General features: G+C 27.4%; 1 protein-coding gene across 1 annotated transcript; it reads right to left on the bottom strand.

The window, feature by feature from the left end:
* Window positions 1-7,745: 7,745 nt before the first annotated feature.
* On the bottom strand, window positions 7,746-9,990 carry LOC145162519 (glutathione S-transferase U17-like). The gene is made up of 2 exons (XM_079081638.1): window positions 9,634-9,990; window positions 7,746-8,318 (listed from the first exon to the last, which is right to left on the bottom strand). The coding sequence occupies exons 1-2, from the start codon at window positions 9,955-9,957 to the stop codon at window positions 7,944-7,946; spliced, it is 699 nt and encodes a 232-aa protein (XP_078937764.1). The 5' UTR covers window positions 9,958-9,990; the 3' UTR covers window positions 7,746-7,943.
* Between the last annotated feature and the right edge of the window lie 1,573 nt (window positions 9,991-11,563).

An 11,563-nucleotide genomic window follows, 5' to 3' on the forward strand; every position in this document is an offset into this window, starting at 1 on the left:
GTAACCTCATCCGAACTTACTGTCCTCTCTTATGATTACTCGTAGATCCTTAACCATTCTTCTTCTCTTGAATCCCCTCATGGGTTCTTTACTATTAATCCCTCATGGATTACATCTATGCTCATAAAAGAACTCTCTTGCCTTGTTCCACTCATGGAACCTTTTCTTTATCTTCTCTAACCATACACAATCTTGATTCCTGCATGAATCATGTAACACCCTGTAACATCCCAAAAATACTAAGTAAAAACTTTGATTTTAAACCACCAAAACCATACAACCATTTGTTTAAAACCAATCAATGTATATAAAGATCTCAAAACATCAGAGTGTATCAATAGGTAATGCATAATAAATATTCGGGGGATACTGTGCGATCAAGTCGAGCCCTTCCCTTTCAAACTAGAAGTGCCTGAAACATTTTATACATAAAACTGTAAGCACAAATCTTATCAAGTTCCACGAAATACCACATACCATACAAAACATAACGGGTATATTTCAACCCCAAACGGTTACTATGGGCCAAATCATAGTCTTACTTCCTGCCATGGGCCAAATCATGGTCTTACTTGTATAAGTGTCAGGGGCCAGATCCTGATCTTCCAAGCATTTGTTAGGGGCCAAACCCTGGTCTTCCATGCAAATGCTAGTGGCCACACCCTGGTCTTTCATACAAATGTCAGGAGCGAAACCCTGGTCTTCCATGCAAGAATCGCAAAGACAACTAGCACCCTACATAGTATAGTAAGAAGACTCACCTCATGAACGCATTCAGTAGCTAACAGGCTCACACGGTCGAAACGAGGATGCTACATACCTCCTAATAAATCATACAAGGTAAACTCTTAGTCTACCTTCTAAAATCATACAAGGGTTTACCTTCTAAACCCTAAGGTAAACTATTAGGGTTTCGAAATAGAGAGGGAGGTCGGAGTTAATGAATGGTATGGGGCTATAATGATGCTTAAATATGGTTAAAACACTAAAATTTAGGATTTGCACCCTGGCTACGTACGCCCAACGTACACAAGTATGGCCCAAAATTACAAAAATGCAACTTGGGGCTAAATTTGCATACAAAACTCAAACCAATGGGCAAAATGGAATACCTAGAAAAATCAAGATGTTACAATATAATAGTGACAATGATTAATATAAATTTATGTTGGTTATGTGACATACAAACTCAAAATATATAAAACAATATTTGTGAAAAATATGTTAAATAAAAAAATGATTGTCAATCGAATTACATTGAATTTAAGACAAATAATTACCAATTGACATGGTAGACGTAACATTGGATTTTTTTTTATCCACAAATAATTTTCTATGTTTTTGTCGGTCTTTAGGGTTGGTAGAATCCATTTCATGTTTAAAGCATTAAAACAATCATAACTCCTATAATAAAACTATAGTGAACAAAGTGTTAAATTTTTTTAACATAATAATCAATTCAATGTTAGAAATGTGTAATTTACATGACAAGGATGAAATGCAATTTTACACCTTTTTTTTGGTTGCATGTAATTGTATGGTTAGTTAAAAAAAATTCAATGGTTGTGATATTTAATATATTTTTGATGGAAATGATATAATGATAATGTCTAAAATGTTAATTTTCGTTGACGGTTACTATATGTAACTTAACTAATTTATATTTGTACTTCACCATACGACATTCAATTCGAACACATAATAAACTCTTCATATTCATTGAAATCTTGCGAAAGTATATTGTTTTAAAATTATATATGCTAAACTGAAATATTGATAACTATTGTTGAGTGTGATCAATTAATTTATTAGTATTTTGGACATTTTTTTTATTAAATTAATATGAATTATATAGTTCAATACATATCGATTGAAGGCAAACAGGCAACAAGCTGCGCCGCTAGCCTTTTCTGGATAGCAAAACCAATTCTTTTGAAAACCACATTTATGGATCTAGGAGATATGACATTAATTTATTAATATATTGATTAGAGGCATTCGACAGTTATATGAAATTCGGTTATTGATGATCATGAATCTTTTGTAGATTATCAATTTGAATGTAAGAATTAATATACGTTTTCTAAATAATATTGGAAAAGTTAATGAAGTCGATCAAATAGAATATGATAATATTCTTCCTTAATTCTTCTTCTTCTTTGAAGCTAGTTTTTATGTTATTAAACAACTAAAATCACTTATTAAACCTAATTTCCTGCCAAATAACATAACATACTCATGATAATTAAAAAACAAATTCAGCCCTGTTGTTTAATGATCTATGATCAAATAGTGTTTTGAAAAATTCATTTAAGGGTAAATAGCATAAAAAACACTCCGTTTACACCAAAATTTTAATTTGACACTGTGTTTTTTTTTTGTCTCAAATTTGACACTGTGTGTTTCCAATTTGTTACAATTCTGACCACTTGACCGGTTAACCAGGTTACATGCTGACATGGCATGATGACGTGTCAGTTTTGATGATGTGGCATGCTGACATGATATGCTGACTTGTCAAAATTGAATTTTTTTTCCACAAAAAACACTAAGTTATTTTTTTTTCGATTTTGACACTAAGTTTAATTTTTTCTTTCAATTTTGACACTATGCTTTTTTGTTCCAAATCGAACATCATTTATCAATTTTTGTTCAATTTTGACCATTTTCCATTTCAATTAAAAACCATAGTTTTGTATAAATACAAGTTTTTTTTTTGTTTTTTTTACATTCAAACCATAATTTTATGTATAAATATGTATTAGTTATATAAAAACCGTATTTTATATTAAATACGCAACTTTAAAATGAGTTTGTAGGTTTGGAGGCGTGTAGTCGATTAAAACTCGGATGTCAAGTTTGCAACCCCTGAAATTTTCACATCTTATTAGAAACTTATGGTTAGTTTGATTCTCATGATATAACTAATGCATATTTATACATTATACTTTGAATGTAAAAAAAAAAAACACCTTGTATTTAAATAAAAATGTGGTTTTTAAACAAAAAAAATATATTTATACGGTTTAAAATGTAATAAAAAATATATTTATACGGTTTCAAATGGAAAATTGTCAAAATTGAACAAAATTGGAAAAAATGATGTTCGATTTGGAACAAAAAAACATAGTGTCAAAACTGAAAGAAAAATTTTAACTTAGTGTCAAAATCGAAAAAAAGTGAAAACTTAGTGTTTTTTGTGGAAAAAAAATTCAATTTTAACACGTCAGCATATCATGTCAGCATGCCACATCATCAAAACTGACACGTTATCATGTCACGTCAGCATGTAACCTGGTTAACCGGTCAAGTGGTCAGAATTGTAACAAATTGGAAAACACAGTGTCAAATTTGAGACAAAAAAAACACGGTGTCAAATTAGAATTTTGGTGTAAACGGAGTGTTTTTTACGCTCTTTACCTTTATTTAAATCGGTATTGAAAAATCCCTTTTACGATGAATGAAAATACAAGGAGAAATCTTGTAGCGTATTGTATTTTCCTAAAATTATAAAATAAAGTTTAATCTTAAATTCAAATTTTGGACTTTCCTTCTAAAACATTGATCAAATATAAATGGCTTTTACATATATGGAAGGTTACTATATACATTAATTAATATTTTAATAAAATTAATTAATATGAGGTGATATTTATTAGGTGAAATTTGAATAAGAAAGAAAATAAACATAAAAAAGACAAGTAGATATTAAATAATTCAAAAACCTAGAAAATAAGTTTCCAGTTCAATGAGAAAACTACATATGACAAAATGAATCTTTATTTTTTAATATAGATGGATTTTGGATAGTTGAATCTTATTTTATAAATAAAAATTTTGGTTGAAAATTTAAAAGATTAAAGGTCCACTCATTTGCATCATTTAACATATGATAATAATAATAAAAAAATAAAACCATCATATATGGTTATCTCAAGCAACCTCCAAAACCAAATAAAGTATAATATACTTTTTTTATTATAGGTTGTAAAGTGTTTTGAAAAATCAGATACCTCATTGTCGATGTAGTATGCCTAAATTCAGATAATGGTTCGATCTGTAGGATCGGATGGGAGCAGTTTGTGGACATTGGAGTGGATTTCATCTAAAAAATCGATTATGATTAGCAATTTGTAAAGTTGATTATATAAAAACATGGAGCTTTTTAGAATTGGGGTTGATGGTAATAGGGGAGCTCACTTTGTTATTGAAATCTTCCTCCATGTACTTGTACTTGATGTATTTGAGGTTGAGGACGAACATCTTCACATTTTGAATTTTACAAGACTAAATATTTGTGACTTGTGGTTTTCTCGCAAGGATTTCCATCTGTATTATATGTTCTAAATGTTCTTAGTTTGCTTTATAACAAAATCAGTGGAATTAAATGGAGTATATAATAATTTATTTGACAAGTATCCAAATTGTGTATATAATCATATGAATTATATAGTATTTGCTCATACCACATTTGTCATTTGAATCCATGTTAATTAAACTTTTAAATGATTATTTATATTTATATTGATTTTATAGCATTGAACTTCAATATATATATACAATTAAAAATTCGATAATATATAAAATATGATTATCTAAGAATTTAAAACATTTTGTAGGTACCAAGTATATTGCAATTATTAAAGGTATTGGAAATTATAATAGAAATAATAACGTGACTAGTTTTCTTATCAGTTGTCATATATAGGTAGGAGGAAGAATATTTGATGGTTTTATAAGTCTTTTCTTGCACTTAGTTTTCACAGTTTTTAGTGGAATAGCGAGATCTTCTCTACTCTCTTCTTTATTCTTATATTTATATAGCAGGATGTTTCAAATTTCCGGTTCTTCCGTATTTCTAAGATACCATTTTGTGTCCGTGACTAGTGAAAAGAACGACGATTTGTATTTAATCCCGGTGTTTTATGTTGAAGCTTACAATTATTGAGTGATGTAAAAACTTTTAAGGACGATAGTTCTTTGTTGCCTATGTTAGTCAAGAATCAACAATCTTCAAGTTGGTTTTATTTTATGTTTCGTCTGTTAATTCGTTTGATAACGAGACACTTTTTTTATTTTTATTTTTTCTTATAATCACATCTAACCGTGAATGGTTAATCTGATTTATGGATGAAAGGTGGTAATCTAATAATAATATTTTGATTTATAATTGTGTCGATTTTATTTCTTAGTATTATTTGTCGGCATGTTTGTTTTTCATATCCTCTCTAATAAATGAATGTTTTTTTGTCACTTGTCACACTCTCATTCAATTTGCTAAATGTCATTTTGTGGTTATTTTGAATTAATTTTTTTTCCAAATGTCATTTTATGAATTTTTCTATTTTATTAAATTTAACATAATATTTTAATGTGATAATTGCAATAAATAAAGTAATAAATAGATATCAATTTCATTAATAATCTTACCTTTTAATTTCAAAATTCCTAAAATTAAAGCTTATTAGTTTTTTTTCTTTATTTAAATTACTAGTTTATAACCCGTGAAAATCACGGTTATAAAATTAATTAAACTTTCATATAAAAAAATCAAAATTATTAATCAATTATTTTTAATAAATTATTACTTAAAAGATATTTTTTAGTTATATAAAATTATAATCGTTGATTTAAATAAATACGTGAAGTTATATCACCTTATAATCTGTATAAAATTTATTTTATTTTTTAATATAATATTATTAATTTAATATAATTAAAGTGAAAAAGTTTAAAATTTAAAATTTAAAATTTAATGTAATTAGGGTGGGAAATTTAAAATTTAAAATTTGAAATGAATAATTAATATGTTGACAAGTGACATGATATTAGACATATAATATTAATGAGGAAGTTTAATATAATGACCCTTGTCAATAGGTGAATAAATCTATTTATTTACTAGATGAATGCCCGTGCGTTGCCCAGAAAGACTTATATAGTTGAAATCTATATAAATATATGTTTTTTTTAGTATAACAATAACGTTGTTGTTAAATTTGATATAATAATTTGTATACTAAATTGATATAATATATTGATTATCTTGAATTATATGATAATATATACATATATTATAACGGTATAATCTCAACCATTTGAAAGACTTCTACCCGCGACTTACTCATGAATAAAATTAAATATAATATATGGTTTAATGTTATTTATAGTTGTTATTGTTAATTAATTTTTTAAAATGTATTTGTTTAACGTTTTAATTTCTATCATTATAATTATTTAAAACATCAAACATTGTTTTTTTTATTTTAAAGGTAACAATATAATCATTTATATAGACTTATATTTAACTATTATTATTATAAGTTATTTTAAGTTACTTATTTGAAAATTTTTAACGATTATACAAATATCTTTAGGAAATATTTTAGTTAAATTGAGATTATAATTATGTTTTGCATTTAGCACTACAATTTATCACTTTTAACTATTTACAAAATATTCATTGAATTTTTTAAGTGGAACTGAAATTTATATTTAAGTTGACACTGTAATGTTATATTTAAATTAATAATTTAAGTATTTTGTCCAAACTGTTCAAAAGTTGTAGCTTTAAATTGATAATGGTTTACATACAATAACATCTTAATCTAATAAATTAAGTATAATTTGTTAAAAATTAAAAACATAACTTTATAAGTAGAAGTAAAGATGTTATTTTAATATTGAAATTTAGTTTATTTATGATTACACTTTAGGTTTGATATTTATTTAACGTTATTAACCAACTTATAATCATTATTGGAAAGACACTACAATTTATCACTTTTAACTATTTACAAAATATTATTTGGGTTATTTAAGTTAAACTAAAATTTATATTTAAGTTGATCCTGTAATGTTATATTTAAATTTATAATTTAAGTATTTTATACAAATTGTTCAAAAGTTGTAGCTTTAAAATGATAATGGTTTACACCCAAAAATATATTAAAACTAATAAATTAAGTATAATATGTTAAAAGTTAAAAACATAACTTTATAAGTAGAAGTAAATATATTATTTTAATATTGAAATTTAGTTTGTATATATGATTACACTTTATGTTTGATATTTATTTAATCTTATTAACCAACTTATAACCATTATTATGAAGAAATTGAAAAGTCATGGGAGTTTCAAATGAATGTGGTGAAAGGAAAAATGCATGGGAGTTTCAAATGAATGTGGTGAAAGGAAAATGCTAGCTTTATAAGATATATAGATATAGATATAGATATAGATATAAATATAGATAGATAGATATAGATATAGATATAGATAGATATAGATATAGATATACATATAGATGGATAGATATAGATAGATAGATATAGATAGATATAAATATAGATTAGAATAGGAAGATTTGTTTAAGTTTAAAAAATAAAAAACATTTTCATTATAATAATTCATTATTTTCTTATTTTCTTGTAAATTCAAAATTGTCAAATATTTTGACCTTTATATTTAACTTTTTTTTAAATTAACTCATATAATACAAGGGTCTTACAACTAGTTAATAACAATCCGATATTAATTCCTAATATTAATTGTCAGATTGTTTGTTTGTTAATTCCTAATATTAATTGTCACATTGTTTGTTTGTTAACTGTAAAATACCAAAAAAACCAAAAAAAAAAAAATGGTAAATGGACATTCTATCAAGTTTTACGCATAATCAAGCATAGCAAAACGAATAAGTTTAGAATATAGAATTTCATTTAGCCCCATTGATTAAAGAGAATAAATGCTAAAACAGTAAGATTGTAGTCATTATATATAATAAAACAAGATACATTAGCTCAAGCTAAACCGAAACACCATGACATCAAATAATGTTTAAACAAGCAAAGAAAAACATAACAACAATTTCATGCAACACTTGGTGATCTAACTATTGGGATTGAAACATCATATATTCATGAGTTTCACAAATGTAATTTCAAGTAGCTTTTGGTGGTGGTCTAGCTTTTGTAAGCCATTTATAGAAATCGATGTGTATTTCTTGGTCTGGGATCACACCCTTAAGGCTTTCATGTGACAGCATACGTTTTGACCATTCTATAAGATTTGGGGTCCTAACTTCATCAAATATCTTGAAATTGTTATGATTTCCAACAAATTTTGTCCAACCTAGAAAACATCCAAGAACAACATCTAGATATCCCACGTCATCTCCGCCAAAATAAGGCTTCCCATTACTAAACTTCACAAATAAATTTTCTAGTACATGTGATTTTTCGATAATCTGTTTTTTTAGGACTTCTTTTCCCTCTTTATCGGGTGTTTTCCTCAACCTTCCATATAAAGGAAAAAACTGCCAAACAAAATGGATATATGTAAATAAAACAGATTATACAACGACAATAAGTTATAATTATGGTGTATCAATTTGCAAAATTTGACTCTTTAGGTATATAACAAAATTAAAACTATCACATAAATCCAAATAGAAATTATAATTTTTTGAGTAAATTACATTATTAAGTATTGTTAGTTTTTGTAAATTTTGTTTCTACCAAGTCTTTTCTTGCAAATTTGACCTTTTTTGTAACATTTTTTTATGGTCATTCTAAATGATGCAATAATTTCTGGTTTTAAGTTAGTTGATTTTTGTAATTTTGGCCAAAAAAAATAGTCATATACTCATATTACTTAGAATATGGAGAGAAAAACGTTATAAAAGCTTAGAAAAATACTAACTATTTAAAAGAAAATTTTTTAATAACAAAACTACAAAATAGTGACAAACCAAAAATGTAATTTACTCTTTTTTTTCAACAATGATTGAATACATATATAATTTAAACTTTTAGCGACCAAAATTTAAGAAAACATAAGATATGAAAATTCATATATCATAATTGATTGGATTCATATCTTACGTAAAGTAGAAAAGTTGTTTTTCTCATAAAAATAATTTAAAGTTTAATCAATACAAGAATAATCTAAAATGAAATCTCACACAAAATTTGGCTTGACATGTGACATAGTCATGCAAAAAAAAGAAGGATAAGCACAATCCCGCTATTTTAGGCCTAATAATTTATCCTTTATGCGTACCGTTTTCTTATCTTTTTCTTTTATTAAGGATGAAAATGAACACGCGCTTTGTTTAACAAATTATCTTGTTTATGTTCATTCGTTTACGTCCATTAACATTAACATGTTAAACGAACAAAATTAAAAACACCATTGAAAATATATGAACATAAACGATCATATAATATAGTGATGTACTAAAAAACAATTGAACATATATATAAACATAAATAAACATTAATGGATGTAAACGAACAAAATAAACGAGCATTCACAAACATAAATGAACAAACGAGACTATTGTTCATGTTCGTTTAACTTAACAAATAAAAATTTGTGTTAATGTTTGTTCATTTATCAAATAAACGAACTTTCTGACGAAAGGTTAGCGAAAAAGTTAGACTTGTTTAAAACTCTATTTTTTTACTATAACTTTCTCAACTTTCAATACGCCGGAACATTCTCAACTTTCAACATTCGTATACGAAAATTATCTAAGATCATAGACATTAAATAAAGTATAATATTATTTTCATAGTTTGTAAAAGGGTTCTGGAGGAACAAAATTAGTGAATCACTCGGTAACATACCTCTGTGTCAATGTAGTAAGCCCAAAATTTGAGAACAGATTGATCTGCATGATCATTTGGGTGGAGTTTGTAGACATCGGGGTAGATTTGTTCTAAGTAATCGATTATGATAAGAGATTCAAGAATCGGTGGTTTGTTTGATTGTATAAGAACAGGAACTCGTTTAAAAAGTGGGTTTGATGTCAATAAGAGCTCACTTTTATCATTGAAATCTTCTTCAATGAACTCGTATTTGATAGATTTGAGGTTTAGGACGAACTGAACCCTGCTGGTATATGGACTTGCAATGTTGCCCAGAAGCTTTATTTGACTGATTTCCGTCATTGAATGAGATAGATGTAGACTTGAAGAGGGAGAAGAAGTTATATATATAATATACAAAATATAATCATATATGGCCCCTAACGTTTAGATAAATGACAAAAGTTACCCCTGGTTTGAGGGGTTACAGCTTGCTTTTGTTGGACTTTTGGGAGATTAAAATAATATGAAGCCCCCCTTTGAATGAGAGGGAGTACTTTGACTTTGTATATTGTAATAATGAGAAGTTATAATTTAAAGATAGTGTAATATAACTTTAGAAAGTTACATCATAACATGGAAATTCAATTTTAAATGATTGTTATTGGTAGAAGATCAATTTGAACTTCTCTGGTTAAATATTAAATATTTGTCCTTCATATCTTATATTGCTTTCATATCTACCAACCCCATCTACTACATCTCATATGGACTACTATGCAAAGCACTTATTTTGAATACATTTTTTTAACATTAGAAATATAACTTATATGAGGAGTACACTGGCACACAATAACCATCATGTCCAAAAAAAAACTAAACAAAATTGTAAAAAAAAAAGCAAGTAACAAAAACTATAAAAAAAATGATTTTGAAAAAATGGTGAACCGTACGTATATATGTACGGTCCACGCCAGCCCGTCTGAAGACACATGTAGGAAGTCAATCGCAAAACACTAACAATACTTTAAGTATTTCATGATTCGAATCCCAAACCTCATTTGTGGAATTCACTTGCAACCATTAGGCTCCCATCATGGGGATTAAAATATAACTTTGAATATCATCAAAGTAATTACATTTTCATAAGATCATATATTATGCCAAATCAGTTTTTTTTTTTCAAATTAACTTTAATTTGTGATTGCATTTATAAAACAAAAATAACTTCTTAAAATTGTTAATTCCGCAAAAGACCATTCCTGGATTGTAGCACATAATCTTCACTATTGGGTAACATAAGCTTTCGCAACGAATTCACGCAACTCCAAATCAGAACTCGCGAGACTTTAAATTTTTGTGAAATGAAAAAAGTTGGCTACAGGTCTCATACGTGTTTTTTCATATTCCATTGACCTCTCAGTTTGCAGACATCTTTGCGATGGCCTTCCTTCCATGCTTCTTCACGACTTTTAAGTTTTAGTTTAAATGTCTGGCAATCGTCTCTCATTCAAAATGTGGCAATCGTCTCTCAGTTTGCAGATATCTTCACGATGGCCTTTCATCCCTGCTTCTTCACGACTTTTAAGTTTTAGTTTAAATGTCCGACAATCGTCTCTCATTCAAAATGCGGAAATCACCTCTCGTTCATACTGCATGGGTGTTAGACTATCTTGTAATGTTGTATTATTTATCATACAATAAAATCACAACACTCTTATCTATAGTACCCGCTTTAGAGCTGGCTCCAATACCAGATGGTTTGGAGCCGATGACTTTGCATGGACACAAACAACGTGTCTTCCACCTGCACGCTGTGTGTCGTCCTGTTTTCCATATGTTCCTCCACCGTCTCGCTTATCACAAAATCATCAAAAGGTTTCTTTTATATTTGTTGAAATTTCCACTCACCGCCAACAGAAGAGGTAAAGATCACTACCTCTACCGCTCTACCTCATTTTGTTTCGTT

Source organism: Lactuca virosa, chromosome 3, assembly GCF_052849685.1.
Source record: "Lactuca virosa cultivar CGN04683 chromosome 3, Lactuca_virosa_CGN04683_v6, whole genome shotgun sequence".
In the NCBI taxonomy this organism is placed as follows: domain Eukaryota; kingdom Viridiplantae; phylum Streptophyta; class Magnoliopsida; order Asterales; family Asteraceae; genus Lactuca; species Lactuca virosa.

Coding starts and splice junctions, on each gene's coding strand:
- LOC145162519 (XM_079081638.1), bottom strand. CDS start 9,957: ATGACGGAAATCAGTCAAATAAAGCTTCTGGGCAACATTGCAAGTCCA. Junction 8,319..9,633: donor CTTACTACATTGACACAGAG/GTATGTTACCGA, acceptor TTTGTTTGGCAG/TTTTTTCCTTTATATGGAAG.